Here is a 15,247-nt window from a genome sequence, read left to right as displayed (position 1 = left end):
AGCCTTGACTAGACAGACCTTTGTTGGAAAAGTAATGTCTCTGCTTTTTAATATGCTATCTAGGTTGGTCATAACTTTCCTTCCAAGGAGTAAGCGTCTTTTAATTTCATTGCTGCAGTCACCATCTGCAGTGATTTTGGAGCCCAGAAAAATAAAGTCAGCCATTGTTTCCACTGTTTCCCCATCTATTTGCCATGAAGTGATGGGACCAGATGCCATGATCTTAGTTTTCTGAATGTTGAGTTTTAAGCCAACTTTTTCACTCTGCTCTTTTACTTTCATCAAGAAGCTCTTTAGTTCTTCTCTGCTTTCTGCCATAAGGGTGGTGTCATCTGCATGTCTGAAGTTATTGATCTTTCTCCTGGCAATCTTCATTCCAGCTTGTGCTTCCTCCAGCCCAGCGTTTCTCATGATGTACTCTGCATATAAGTTAAATAAGCAGGATGACAATATACAGCCTTGATGTACTCCTTTCTCTATTTGGAACCAGTCTGTTGTTCCATGTCCAGTTCTAACTTGCTTCCTGACCTGCATATAGATTTCTCAAGAGGCAGGTCAGGTGGTCTGGTATTCCCATCTCTTTAAGAATTTTCCACAGTTTGTGATGATCCACACAGTCAAAGCCTTTGGCATAGTCAATAAAGCAGAAATAGATATTTTTCTGGATCTCTCTTGCTTTTTCAGTAATCCAATGGATGTTGGCAATTTGATCTCTGGTTCCTCTGCCTTTTCTAAATCCAGCTTGAACATCTGGAAGTTCAGGGTTCATGTACTGTTGAAGCCTGGCTTGGAGAATTTTGAGCATTATCTTACTAGCGTGTGAGATGAGTGTAATTGTGCAGTAGTTTGAGCATTCTTTGGCATTACCTTTCTTTGGGATTGGAATGAAAACTGACCTTTTCCAGTCCTATGGCCGCTGCTGAGTTTTCCAAATTTGCTGGCATATTGAGTGCAGCGCTTTCACAGCATCATCTTTCAGGATTTGAAATAGCTCAACTGGAATTCCATCACCTCCATTAGCTTTGTTTGTAGTGATGTGTCCTAAGGCCCACTTGACTTCGCATTCCAGGATGTCTGGCTCTAAGTGAGTGATTATACCATCATGATTATCTGGGTCGTGAAGATCTTTTCTGTATAGCTCTTCTGTGTATTCTTGCCACCTCTTAATATCTTCTGCTTTTGTTAGGTCCATACCATTTCTGTCCTTTAGAGATCATCTTTATATGAAATGTTCCCTTGGTATCTCTGATTTTCTTGAAGAGATCTGTAGTCTTTCCCATTCTATTGTTTTCCTCTGTTTCTTTGCACTGATGACTGAGGAAGGCTTTCTAATCTCCTTGCTATTCTTTGGAACTCTGCATTCAAATGGGAATATCTTTCCTTTTCTCCTTTGCTTTTCGCTCTTCTTCTTTTCCTCAGATGCCAGCGCTGCACAGCCGCCGCTCCGCCAGCACCACAGTCAGTAATTTGGTGTCTGTTTTTTTCCCATGTCATCTGTTGGGTACCTCCTTGTGTCACTTAATGAGGGAACTGCATCGGTTCATTTGCTGGAGATTTTGGTAGTAAGCACTTGTCAGGAGTCCTTGATACATGTAATAACTCATTCCCCCTTTTGTTGGGTTCTTCTTTTCTTATTGGTCCTATTTCATTTTATCAATCCGACATTGCTTTTCCATGCGTACCTATGTGGAATTGTAGAATCTTGTCTGCAAAGTATATGCATGAATGTGATCACAAGAAACCTCAGCACCAGCAGAGAGCTGCTATGCTGGGAGAGGACAGAGTGAGTTCTGGGGCCCAGTGGGTGATGGTGCTGCTAGCCAAGGCAGTGGGCGTTAGATCTTTGCAGGTATGTAGGGGAGGCTGCTTAGAATGTTGGGGCCAAGAATGTGGGGAGAGATGGAGAGTTTGCCTTGGAGACGATTCTGCCTCCAGGGGCACCAGCCATGTCTGGAGGCAGTTTCTGTGGTCACAGCAGGTGTGGGGGCTACTGCTAAACATCCTACAGTGTATACAATGGCTCCAGAATGTTGGCCAAGGGACCCAGGTCCTGGCCCTTGGCACAGAGTAGTAGCAAGTTGAGAATCCCCAGCGGTGTTGATGGCACAGTTCATGCCAGGTCTGCACTTGCCTTTCTCCATGCGTGTTTGAATCCCCCAGACAACTTGGAGCAGGGACTTTTTTAATAGAATTATTGAGATAATTCATATCCCTTACAAATCACCCATTTGGAAGTATGCAGTCAGTGGATTTTAGTATATTTACAGATTCATGCACCATCCCAAATCAATTTTAGAACATTTCATCACTCCAAGAAGAAACCCCATTAACAGTCACTCTCCTTCCCATCTTCCCCTTGCCCACCCCACCACCAGCAACCACTGATCTGCTTTTTCAGTCTCTGTGGGTTTGCTTATTCTCAATATTTCATATAAGTGAAGTCATACAGTATGTGACCACTCACACCTCTTCTTGTACTCATGTTTTCAAGGTCCATTTGTGTTACAGCACATGTAGTAACATCCAGTTGTATAAATATACCATATATTGTTTATCTCTTCAGTTGGTGGACATTTGGGTTGTTTCTGCCTTTGCTGTTATGAATAGTGTCTGAACATTCACTCACAAGATTTTGCGTGGACATGTGTTTTACTGTCTTTGGAGTGCATGCCGAGGCCCACCGCTGGGCCAGCTTTAACCCTGTGCTGAGCTGTTTGAGTATCTGCAGACTGTTTCCACAGCACTGCCCCAGTGTTCATGCTGCCAGCAGCGTGTGACAGAGGAACTGCTTTTAACCCCATTTTACACACGAAGAAGGCAAGGGTCAGAGCTGCTGAGACTGCGCTGTCCACCCGCACACCACACAGCTCACGGCCCCAGCTCTGTCAGGTGGCGGCCTTGGACACCACGGCAAGCCTGGGCTTCCACGCCCTGGCTGTGTGGCTACCATGGTGGGCCTGGCTGCACTGAGCCCCTTCTGCCTTAGGAGTGGTGAGACCAACTAGCGCAGGCTTCTCACATCCACCTTCCTCCTGGCAGATCAATCAGAACGTAGAGATTCAGCGTGGCCGCCTGCGGGATGACATCAAGGAGTACAAGTTCCGGGAGGCACGCCTGCTGCAGGACTACTCGGAGTTGGAGGAGGAAAATATCAGCCTGCAAAAGCAAGTGTCTGTGCTCAGGCAGAATCAGGTAAGTATCTGGGCCAGGCAGGTGGGACAGGTGGGTTACCTCTGGGCCACAGCCCTGGCCTAACCCTGACTTTGTTGTCTCCATGGTCAGAAGACATTCCCTCTCTCCTTCTACACTCAGGCTGGGGGGTATATGCCACTGTGGTTCAAGGGTGTGGCAGCAGGGCCCCGCCCCTTCAAGACCAGAAAAAGACCGGCTATATTGTTGGCTGGCAATTAGACTGACCAAGGTGTTCCAGCCAGCAAAAAATGGGAGGAAGAATGGAGGTGATGAAGAGGTGATACCAAAAGACCCCAGAGGCTGGGTGTCTGGCTCCGTCTCATTTCAGGTGCCAACAGGAGACCAGCGTTGTCCGTATGCCCTGTGGAACCCTAGAGCTATCAGTGTACCCACTCCTCCCACTGTATCATGTTTTCTAGCCTCCTTTGAACCCCATATGGTCCTGGACCCTGGGGTGAAGCCTAGTGACCCTTGAGCAGTGTGGAGATGTCCAAGCTGTCATATGATGTTCTCAAGTAACATAAAAATGGGTGGGACGAGTAGGAACACGTCCACCTGGGACAGGACAGGAACAGGAGATCTCCTCTCCCCACCTGTGACAGGATGGGGACAGAAGGGTCACCTCCACCTGTGAGAGGAAAAGAGGGTCACTTCTACCTGGGATAGGACACCCAGGGGGTCCTGGGCACTCAGGCCCCTCAAGGCCTGCCCTTGTCACCTAACTGTCCAGGAACCACAGCTTCACAGGCTGGGGACTAGGGGGACCTTTACCCCAGAAATCCCCAAACTGGGGACCTGGGTATTTAAATCCTGCATAAGGAAGCATGGGCCCGTGTGTTTATGCTGGTAGCAGAACTTCTGACCCTTGGAGCCGGAGGAAGTGGAGCTCCTCCTCTGGCTGCTCGGCAGACCCTCTGTGACGCTGTGCTCGTCTGTGGGTCAAGCATCCTGAGGAGTGGGAAACCAGACCCTGAGTGGCACATGGTGGAGTCTGGCCTCTCCCCTTGGGGTTCCCCTGTTCCAGTCCTCAGCCCACAGAGACCCTCATCTACCTGCCACTTGAGTGATTTACTCCTCGTTTCTTGCACAAATGTTGCAGAATGATACCCATTTTTTAAAAGTTGCTCATAGACCCTGAGTACCCACACCAAGCATTGGTTTCTGTCTGTTCCTTCCTTGTTCACCTGCAAATACTGTTTTAGTGCGTACAGCTTTGGACTCCGCCTCTCCCCCTGTACCCGGGCCTCTCAGTCAGGGTGGTGTGTACAGTGGAGGCACATCCCACTCCAGTGGGAGCTTTAGTTCCTTCATTTTGAAATGTGATTAGAAGTGATGGTCACATTGCACATCTAGATACATATTTTATGTATCTTAAAAGTATTTAATCAACTCTTAGCGATGATGAAATCGTTTTGTAGAATTTAAAATCAATATATACTTGGTAGCATTTTAAGTTACCTAACAGATTTGCAGTGTGGGTGTGTTCTGATGTCCAGGGCATCTTTGGTGCTGAGCACGTCTCATGCTTTCGCACTGCTCACACCACGTGCACACGTGTCCCAGGCGCGAGCTCAGCATTTCCTGTGTGCACCGCATGCCTGCAACCCTCTGAGTATCCATGTTCTCCCCGCTGTTCAGTCAACACGATGGTGCTTCTTCCCCATCCCGCGGGGATAGAAGAGTGTCAACCTCTCTTTCACAGGTAGAGTTTGAGGGCCTCAAGCATGAGATCAAACGTCTGGAGGAAGAGACCGAATATCTCAACAGCCAGCTGGAGGATGCCATTAGGCTTAAGGAGATCTCGGAGCGGCAGCTGGAGGAGGCTCTGGAGACCCTGAAGACAGAGCGGGAGCAGAAGAACAGCCTGCGCAAGGAGCTGTCGCACTACATGAGCATCAACGACTCTCTCTACACCAGCCACCTGCATGTCTCCTTGGACGGCCTCAAGCTTGGTGATGACGCCGAGGCCCTGGCCAATGGCTTCGAGCACGGTGGCCTGGGCAAGGTGCCGCTGGACAACAAGACCTCCACGCCCACCAAGGACGGCCTCACTCCACCCCCTCCCAGCCTTGTTTCTGATCTGCTCAGCGAGCTCAACATCTCTGAGATCCAGAAGCTGAAGCAGCAGCTGATGCAGGTGAGCAGGTAGATGGTGCTGGGACATCACCCCATCCGGTTTGTGCCACAGCCCTGGGCCTTGGGCCGGTGTGCGCCATCCCCACCTCCACTGCTGTCCCCGGTGGTGTTGGCCAGACCTGCTGTTACCAGGACAGGGCTTGCCTGACACTTTTGTAAATTTTTTAAATGCTATGCACTGTTTTTTACTTACATCTCTTTTATGTAGGTAATTCTGTATTGTTACCTAATTGGAACTGCAGCATTATAGGTGGAAGATGCCCAGAGAAGTAGTTTTCTGGTTATGAGTGTGGGCACCACCAGAGGTTTAAAATCTCTCTGAGGTCTTCACACATGGTTTCCTATGCTGTGTCCTTTAGACACGTCAGGGTTTCCTGCCCCAACAGAACAGAACCCCAGGGTCTGCATCACAGCCTCTTGGTTTGCTGCATGTCTCTAAGGAGGAACTCACTTGGCCCCACAGCTGGGCAGGGGAGGAGCCATCATAGCCCCACACATGACACCTTGACCCAAATTTATCACAGAGAGCTCAGCAGGGTGATGAATGTGGTACGGACTGTCCAGGGGTTCTCTGAGGGCAGAGACTCCTGTGGGCTGTTGACAGTCCCTTGCTCTGCCTTTGCAGGTGGAGCGGGAGAAGGTGGGCTTGCTGGCAACACTGCAGGACACACAGAAGCAGCTGGAACAGGCACGAGGGGCCCTGTCAGAGCAGCATGAGGAGGTGAGCCGCCTCACGGAGAACCTGAGCGCTCTGCGGCGCCTGCAGGCCAGCAAGGAGCGGCGGACAGCCCTGGACAGTGAGAAGGAGCGAGACAGCCATGAGGATGGTGACTACTATGAGGTGGACATCAACGGGCCTGAGATCTTGGCTTGCAAGTACCGTGTGGCCCTGGCAGAGGCTGGTGACCTCCGGGAGCAGCTGAAGGCCCTGCGCAGTGCACACGAGGCCAGCGAAGCCCAGCACGCTGAGGAGAAGGGCCGGCATGAAGCCGAGAGCCAGGCGCTCACCGAGAAGGTCTCCCTGTTGGAGAAAGCCAGCTGCCAGGACCGTGAGCTCCTGGCCCGGCTGCAGACGGAGCTGAAGAAGGTGAGCGACGTTGCAGGCGAGACACAAGGCAGCTTGAGCGTGGCCCAGGATGAGCTGGTGACCTTCAGCGAGGAACTGGCCAACCTCTACCACCATGTGTGCATGTGCAACAATGAGACACCCACCCGTGTGATGCTGGACTACTACCGTGAGGGCCCGGCTGGCACCGGCAGCTGCAGCCCTGAGACCCGTGAGCGCCGCTCACCTGTCCTGCCCAAGGGCCCACCACCCGCAGAGGGTAGGGCCAGGGACAGCAGCCCCTCGCCTGGCTCCTCTCTGCCCTCACCCCTGAGTGACCCCCGCCGAGAGCCCATGAACATCTACAATCTGATTGCCATCATCCGTGATCAGATCAGGCACCTGCAGGCAGCCGTGGACCGCACCACGGAGCTGTCTCGGCAGCGCCTGGCCTCCCAGGAGCTGGGCCCGGCTGCCGACAAGGACCGGGAGGCCCTCATGGAGGAGATCCTGAAGCTGAAGTCGCTGCTGAGCACCAAGCGGGAGCAGATCACCACGCTGCGCACGGTGCTCAAGGCCAACAAGCAGGTGTGCCGGCGCGCGCGTCCAGCGGGGGCGGGGAGGTGGGTGGGGGCTTTCTCAGCCGCCCTGGCTTCCCATCTGGTCCTGCCCCAGCTCGAAGAGAAGATGAGAGAAAACCTCACCTCGGTGCTGTGGGGAGGGGCTGGGTCTCGGGGGCCCAGGGCTGGCTGGAGCCTTGATCTGCAGTGCTCACCAGGGCAGCGGACCCCTCCTGACACCTCGTCTGCCTGTCTTTTACAACTCTGACCCCACAGACGGCAGAGGTGGCCCTCGCCAACCTAAAGAGCAAGTACGAGAACGAGAAGGCCATGGTGACTGAGACCATGATGAAGCTGCGCAACGAGCTCAAGGCCCTCAAGGAGGACGCAGCCACCTTCTCCTCGCTGCGCGCTATGTTTGCCACCAGGTAATGCTCACTGTTGCCGCTGCTCAGCAGCCCAGGAACCTGGCCCTGTGGGAAATTTCCATTTCTGCTATTTGTGAAAACCCAGGGGCCCAAGTTTTGTCTCCACTTTGTGTAAAATGAAGAAGTTGGAAGCCAAAGGCTAAGAGTGCAGGTCCTTAGTGGCCAGGCTGGAGGCTTGAGCTTTGAAAGAGAAGCAGGCAAGTGGGCAAGCCACTGATAAAAAATGAGGAGCTTGCTTTCCAGAACTTGGTGGAAAGTTCGTCTTATTTTAGAAGAAAGGTTCCCCTCTCAGCAGTGGTGAGGTCACAGTGCTCCCACTCTGACCCTACCAGTTGGGGTTTGTTGGAGGTGGTGGGCAGCATCTTTGTTGAGGCCAGTCCTGTGGCCAGGAACCCTGGGCAAGTGCCGAGCTGGAGGCTGCTCTGGGGCCTGGTTCTGGGTGTCTCCCTGTTCAGAGCTGTTCAGAGAGGCCTGGTGCCATCTGCTGGCCACAGTCAGTCAAGCACCCGGGGAGTGCTCTCTGGATAGGCCTGGTGTGTCCTCAGGGCGGGGAGGCCGAGACTCCTGGTCACATAGGTGGGGGCTGAGCTCAGGGTCTGCTCTGCCCTGTGTCAGGGCGCTGGGCGTTCCCCGAGCTTCAGCGATGTGGGAGCAGAGGGACAAGCTCCCTGCTTCTGGGCAGAATGTGTGGGAAAGAGTTCAGTGTTGACCTTTGCTTCCTCAACTTGTGTTATTTAAAATGTGACTTCTCAGATGGAGCCCAGATGGCAAACCTCTGGGTAAAGGTTGAAGCTTGCTGACGGTCCTTGGCCTTGGTGGATGGGGGTGCAGGGTGGGTGTGCCCACCACCCCCTTATCCCAGCCATACTCCCTCCCTCAGGGACAGACCCAGAGTGGGCGTTTCTCGCCCAGATCCTTACCCAGGTAGAGGGCCCATGTCACAGTTGGCAGATGCTAAAATGGGGCTGTTTATGGCACCCACGTGTGCTTTTCCCGGCCTCTAGTTGGCCGTTTGTCCCAGACTTACTAAGCACATGCTGTGTGCCTGGGCTGTTCCAAGAACAAACAGATTCCTGCCCTCGGGTTTATCCCTACATCCTGAGAGCCAAGTGACATCACACCTCTAACTTGCTCCCCTGGGCCAGCTGGAGGCCTTCAAGGGCATCCACTGCCTCCTTTAGTGAAAACTGGCTTTAGAGAGTCCCTCCCAGAGAAAGCCAAACCTCAGAAAGGCCCATCTGCTTCGTTTGTAGCTCAGTAAGCTGATGAATCCTGTTGCAGTCCCCTCACCTGGAGCTCGGCTTCCCAGGTTGCACTAGTGGTAAAGAACCCGCCTGCCGATGCAGGAGACTTAAGAGATGCTAGTTTGATCCCTGGGTTGGGAAGATCCCCTTGGAGGAGGGCATGGCAACCCACTCCAGTGTTCTTACCTGGAGAACCCCTTGGACAGAGGAGCCTGATGGGCTACAGTCCATAGGGTCACACAGAGTCGGACACGACTGAAACGACTTAGCATGCATGCTTGCATGCACCTGGAGCTCTCAGCATGGGGACCATGGTCACGTGCTCTGCTGGCTCTCCCAGGTCCTTCAGCCACGCTCTGCCTCTTGCCTCCCCACAGGTGTGACGAGTATATTACACAGTTGGATGAGATGCAGCGGCAGCTGGCAGCTGCCGAGGACGAGAAGAAGACACTCAACTCACTGCTGCGCATGGCCATCCAGCAGAAGCTGGCACTGACCCAGCGGCTGGAGCTGCTCGAGCTGGACCACGAGCAGACCCGGAGGGGCCGCGCCAAGGCCACCTCCAAGGCCAAGCCTGGCCCCCCGAGTGTAAGTCATACCTGCGCCTGTGCTAGTGACAGGGCTGAGGGTGCTGGGCTTGCTGCCCAGGTGCTCTGTGGCGAGAAGTATAACATTTACTGCGATTAGGGCCGCAAGGTCACACGCTGCAGCTAACCTGCCGCACGTCACCTGTCGCTTCACCTCAACTAACCTGGCAGCAGCGGGACTGTGGTGCTAGGCTGGTCTTAACTGTGACTAATGCACAGAGGGAAGAATTTAGCAGAGGCAGCCTGCCACTCCACCTGGACGCTGCAAGCTTTGTGTCTGTTTCTCATCCCTCGGGACCACCCTTCACAGCAGTTGCTCTCTTGGTTGGGTGGTCAAGGTGGGGTTGGAGCCACAGATCCTTGCAAAAATGTGGCTTTCCAGGGCCCAGTTGCTGTTGGCTCCCACTGGGAGGGGCAGAACTTGCATTGAAACTTGCATGTTCCCTGCATGTGTCTAATGCAGTTATACTGCCCCAGCACCCAGAAACCAGTGTTAAAGGTTCCAGCCTGAGTCCCAGGTGCAGCCTTGGAGGACACTCTGCACTCGGCAGATTATGAAGTTTGTGTAGCATCTCGTTGCAGTTTATATTTGGGACAGAATTACAGAATTCCTTCCCCTAAACACAGAGGAAGAGCAGCCCCACGTTCTCCAGCCCAGGGACCAGTCATGCCCAAGAGGCACAGGCATGCCTAGCCACATCCCAGACCAGAGCTCAGCAGTCTCAGCTTCTCTCTCTGAGATTTGTATGCTTGTCTGGTGGCCTGCAAGGTGACAAATTGGCGGGCCAAAGGCTTGGGTTTTTTCCAATAAGAAAAACTTCCCAAGTGCCTGGCTAGACTTCTGTCCTCACAGGAAGCCCATCTTTTTGAACTTATTGTGTCCCCAGCTTTCAAGTGGATTTTTTCACCCTCTGCCCATTATCAGGCCTTCCTCCCACAGGGCTTCAGACTCCAAGAAACAGACTCTATGGAAACCCCTAAGCTGAGTCTGAGTCACCAGCAGACCAGGCTGAACAGTGGGACTCGGTCCCACAGCTATAGCTGAAGCCCTGCCTGGTGTGGGAAGGGAGCTTTGTGTGGAGACAGGGCAAGGTTCAGGAGTCACGGTAGGAGGAATATGGTTCTTCATCGTCAGTGCAGTTGAAGGGGTGGTAACAGACCGGAAAGGCAGTCAGAGGACTTCCCCCATTCTCAGGAGCTGCATCCACACCAGAGCTTTGGCAGCTGGACTTCTCTCAGTGTTTCCCTCCCTATCATCCCTGGGGGCCACCAGCCGTGAGGCTGCAGACCTTCAATAGCTCCTTGCTTCTCTCTCTGTGGCCAGGAGGGGGAGTTTGTGTTTCCCCTGCACACTTCTTTCTGCCCCATGCCACTCATTCCCTTAGTTCCCACGCGTGTCTCAGTTCCCACCGGATGCCAGTATGGGTTTTCCAAACTGCCAGATGGAAGATCCACAGGATAGACCACCCCTGTCCCTTCTGTGTGCCTGTCTTCAGCTCCAGGCTGCTGTGCAGAGGGGATGTCAGGTCTTGATGCCCCTCCCACTTGAGAAGATGTCAGGCCATCTCCCCTCTGCAAGCTGGACTCCCAGGGGCATGACTGCCTGCTGGCCCGCATACTGCTTCTGCCTCCTCGCCGAGCCTGGCACATAGCTTCTCCATACTTGTAAAGGGTTTTCATGAGGCACTCGGGGCCAGCGGCCCCCCTAGCACATGCAGGTCTTCTCTGCTGCCGACTAACACACCCATGCCCTCACAGCTCGGCGAGAGCTTAGTTGTCTGACAGGTGACCGGTTCTAACGCTGTCTTGTTTTCTCCCATTTTCAGCTGTAGAGTAGCTGCTGGGAGGACTCGGCCGCCGGCCCTGTCACACTGCAGCCCCCTCCCTTCCTCTCCCATGGGCCCACGCAGAGGAAGGAAGGGCAGCCTAAAAGTCCACTTAGAAACGTTTTTGGATATGCCACTGCAATTCTTTTCAAAATAGCATTCCCCGAGTTTTTAATGGCAGAGGAAATAAAAGCTTTAATGTTGAGAATACCGCCAGCTGCTGCTTGGAAAGGCCTTTGTACAGGCACTGAAGAACCTGCTTGGACAGCGACCACCAGGCTTGCTTAGGAACCCTCTAGAAACACTCACCACTGGGGTCTCCCTATTACAGATACTCCTTTTTTACCCAGTCAATCTGTGCACTTTTGATATTTTGATATTATATTTGCTTCCTTAATCCCTGGAGTAGAGATGGTCTCAGATGCCGTGGTCTGTCTCGTGGTCCTGTAGCTCCCAGCACTGTGTTGGTCTGACGTCAGCACATGGCACAGACGTGTCTTCCTAGCCTGTAGCTCTAGACTGTTTAGGTGAAGGCTTCAACCCGGTAAGGAGCCCGGCTAAATGTATCCACACTGTGGTACAGCAGCCTTTTAGATTATACGGCATTGTGGTTCATGTTTGAAATTACAGATTTTAAATGCCATGTTCATTAAGAAATCCAGGGTATTCCGATTCTGGGGTTTTTCATATTGTATTATTATTATTCTTAGGAATAGTTCAGTGTAACAAGAAGAAAACTTGACCTTTGCTCTGGTTAAACAGTAAAAGGCACTTGAAAACAAAAAGATAAATTATTGAATGAGTAGTATTACCTACAAATTCCAGAATTTTCTGGGTTTTAGGACATTGTGAAGCATGACTGATTAACAGAATTTTATACAACTGTACCAGTGAAATTCCAAATTGGAATTGTTTTGTTACTCTGGTTGTTGTGCCAAATTGTGGTACACTTAGAAAATCCTACAGTCTTCGATTTTTAGGGTGTTCTATTTCAACGCCTTTTTGTTAGTAATCACTGCCAGTAGTGCCTTCATCAGTTTAGGGAGGTGTCCCAGTGTAGTCTATTCTCTAAAACAGACAGTAAAGAGCTATTTGGAAATGTTGAAGGCTGGTGTGGACCAGTTGGTGTGAACAGGCACACACCTTTGAACCTAAACCTGGGCATCTTCATTGAGGGAAAGAAAACAGCAATTGTGCAAAATTCTGTTAGTCAGTGATTCTTTACTGTGCAGATCCTTGCAAATTCAGGGGCTGAAAAAATGAAAGTGAATATAAACCTTGAGCGTGCTTTGGGAACCAAATGGACTTTATGGGACAAGCTAAGCAAGCTATGTGAACAACACGCCACGTTTGTGAAGAGTGGGGTGGGTGGCAGGGGAGCCGGCATTGTCGGCCTCGTGCACTGGGGTGAGGGTTAGCCATAGTATTCTTTGCAAATGTGAGAAAGAGACATTATATATTCTCTTGCTTGGTGTAACTAATCACTGTTAATTTCAGGAAACAGAAGTCACTGAAGCTCCTTAGCAAACCAGATCTTTGTCCTGTCCTGATTTGCTAAGTGAGGTTGTGCAAATGGTCAAATTGGTACTCGAGGAGGAGGAATGAGAAAAAGTGTCTTCTCTTCTCCAAAATACAGGACAAATTATAATAATATAAGTAGCAAGGATAAAAGAATTCTGTTTCCTGGAATAAGCATTTTTATTCCTAGTTGTAGGGACCCCTATTTTTACCTTCTCTTACAGTGTTGATTCATAAGAAATAATGTTACATTTACAAAAACTTCATCTGTATGGGGTATTTATTTGCAATGATGTCTGAGTACTGTATTTTTCTGTGCATTACCTTAGTGTCAGAATGTTGTCTTTATTTTAAGATCATATGCATGTTCTCCTGCCAAGGAACTTTTACACAGACCCAAACAAACAAAAATGCCTTTCAGATTTTGAGAAAATGAAGCACTGCGTGGAAAAGGAATAGGAAGGGGAAATCAGTCACCAGTTGGGACACAGACATATGGCACAAGTGTCTATAAAGCCAGTGCACATAGGAACAGTGGGCCTGGGTAAAGGGTCATTTTGGTAGGACCAATAAATAAAAAATAATAAAAAGACAAAGCACAAGACTTGTTCTCTGTGGCTGCTCTGACCCCCTGCTCCAGATGAGTGGGTGCAGCAATGCACTGTAATTCCAGCACCTAATACAAGAAAACTAGGCAGTCAGTAACCCTGGTGGTGGGAACTGGAGGCACCCGGAGACCTCTCTCAGGAGGCGTGGGAGGGAGGGGAGACATGGCTTGCCTCCTGTGATGGGCATCAGGTGTTGTGAACACCCAGCAGTGTGGCAGTGGGAGCACATTGCCTTTGTGCTGTCCTAATCAGGAAGTGAAGAGATTTACATGACAGGGGAGTCCTCTGCTGTCCAAACTCTTGCTCTTTGTGCCCCAAGAATGAATGGGTACAGGCAACAGGGGTTACTTGTTTGTCTACACAAAACCATGTTCATCTGCAGGAATGTGTTCAAGGCACACTGAGCCCGTCCCAGCGATTGCTTGTGACTGTGAGTGTAGGGGACAAATCATGTCTGAGGACACAAAGTCTTAAGACACTTTGCCACCTCTCCTTCTGACAGTCCCAGTCAGACCTAAGTGATTTCACCCAAACTTCAGGGCTTCCCTCTGGGAAGCTGTCTGAAGTCAGGGTCCTGCTGCCCTGGCATCTCCCCATGACCGCACCCTCCACCTGAAGTCTCCCTTGGCCTCATGATCACTGAGAGGCCCCTCCCCTTGACAGTCCCCATCTGTCCTACTTTGGTAGTGTGCACCCATGTTGAGTTTGAAACTTTCTTTCAAAAGAGACTTGTTTTTCTAACTCCGTAGATAGAAGAAATCTTCTTTCCCTCCTGGCCTGTCATCCCAACAGGCCTCTGGAAGAGGTTGGGAAGAAAGCCTGCAACAGATCTGGAGGAGGGGGTATTGACATACTGGGCTAAGCAGAGCAAGCCCTTTCACTTGGCCCTTGGTCCAGTCTTGCTTGTTGGGGTGTTTCATATGCACAAGTGCAGATGCTGAGGTCTTCCCTACTCCTCAATGTGCTTCGGGTCCTTGCACAAGTGCTTCTTCATTTCACAGGTGGAGTGGCAGCCTCCTGAGTGGGTGCAGTCCCGAGGAGCCTGTGGGAGAGGGCAGTTGGAGCTGAAAAGCTTTCCATTTGGTTGTGTTTTCCAAGAGGGAATGTCCCTGTTGCCACCACCTCCTCCATCTCCCTACAGTGGTTTGCACCCTCACACCCAGCATGTTACCAGAGCTATAAACAACAGCACCAGCTTTGAGACTGTGCCTCCTACCTTTGGGAGGCTCCTGGGGAAACAGAGGTGCCTACATTCTGACATCACTTGGCGTGAAATTTTGGCAGGGACCGGATGCCATCAGGTTTGCCTCTGTGCTTACCTTTCCGTTGTGTTCAAACAGCAGAGCTGAAAGAGCTGCAGAGCTGTGTGTTACCATTTTGTGGGAAAGTAAACTGGCCCTTGTGAGTTCACCTCAGTCATCCATGAACTGGATCCTTTATAAGCTCAGGTCCCTGGAGTGGAGCCCCCTGCCTTAAACGCATACAGAGCTCCTCCTTCTGGGTGAAAGGCAATGCCACGGTACCTTATCCACAGAAAAAAAAGCTGCCCGCATGGACGCTGTGAGCACACCACCTCATGGGCCTCCATGAGAACAATAGGCATCACTGATCGCGCGCACACACACACACACACACACACACACACACACACACACACACACACACCATGGATGCTGTGAGCACACCACCTCATGGGCCTCCATGAGAACAATAGGCATCACTGATCGCAAACACACACACACACACACACACCATGGACGCTGTGAGCACACCACCTCATGGGCCTCCATGAGAACAATAGGCATCACTGATCGCACACACACACACACACACACACACACCCACACACCATGGACGCTGTGAGCACACCACCTCATGGGCCTCCATGAGAACAATAGGCATCACTGATCTCACACACACACCCACACCCACACACCCACACACCATGGACGCTGTGAGCACACCACCTCATGGACCTCCATGAGAACAATAGGCATCACTGATCGCACACACACACACACACACACACACACACACACACACACACACACCATGGACGCTGTGAGCACACCACCTCATGGGCCTCCATGAGAACAATAGGCA

The 15,247-nt window shown here is 51.4% G+C and overlaps 1 protein-coding gene across 2 annotated transcripts in view; it reads left to right on the top strand.

Moving 5' to 3' along the window:
- Positions 1–13,140, top strand: part of BICD2 (BICD cargo adaptor 2) — a 54,292-nt gene extending 41,152 nt beyond the window's left edge. The window contains exons 3-8 of one of the 2 annotated variants that reach the window (XM_043453205.1): positions 3,040–3,192; positions 4,895–5,329; positions 5,954–6,961; positions 7,210–7,361; positions 8,983–9,193; positions 11,019–13,140. In XM_043453205.1, the coding sequence (XP_043309140.1) occupies positions 3,040–3,192; positions 4,895–5,329; positions 5,954–6,961; positions 7,210–7,361; positions 8,983–9,193; positions 11,019–11,024 (1,965 nt within the window). In that variant the 3' untranslated portion in view covers positions 11,025–13,140. Of the gene's footprint in view, positions 1–3,039; positions 3,193–4,894; positions 5,330–5,953; positions 6,962–7,209; positions 7,362–8,982 lie in introns of both variants that reach the window. The other variant, XM_043453203.1, reaches the window with a different exon arrangement.
- The last annotated feature ends 2,107 nt before the right edge of the window (positions 13,141–15,247 follow it).

Source organism: Cervus canadensis, chromosome 30 (genome assembly GCF_019320065.1).
Source record: "Cervus canadensis isolate Bull #8, Minnesota chromosome 30, ASM1932006v1, whole genome shotgun sequence".
In the NCBI taxonomy this organism is placed as follows: Eukaryota; Metazoa; Chordata; class Mammalia; order Artiodactyla; family Cervidae; genus Cervus; species Cervus canadensis.
This window is presented reverse-complemented; position numbering and strand designations above follow the sequence as displayed.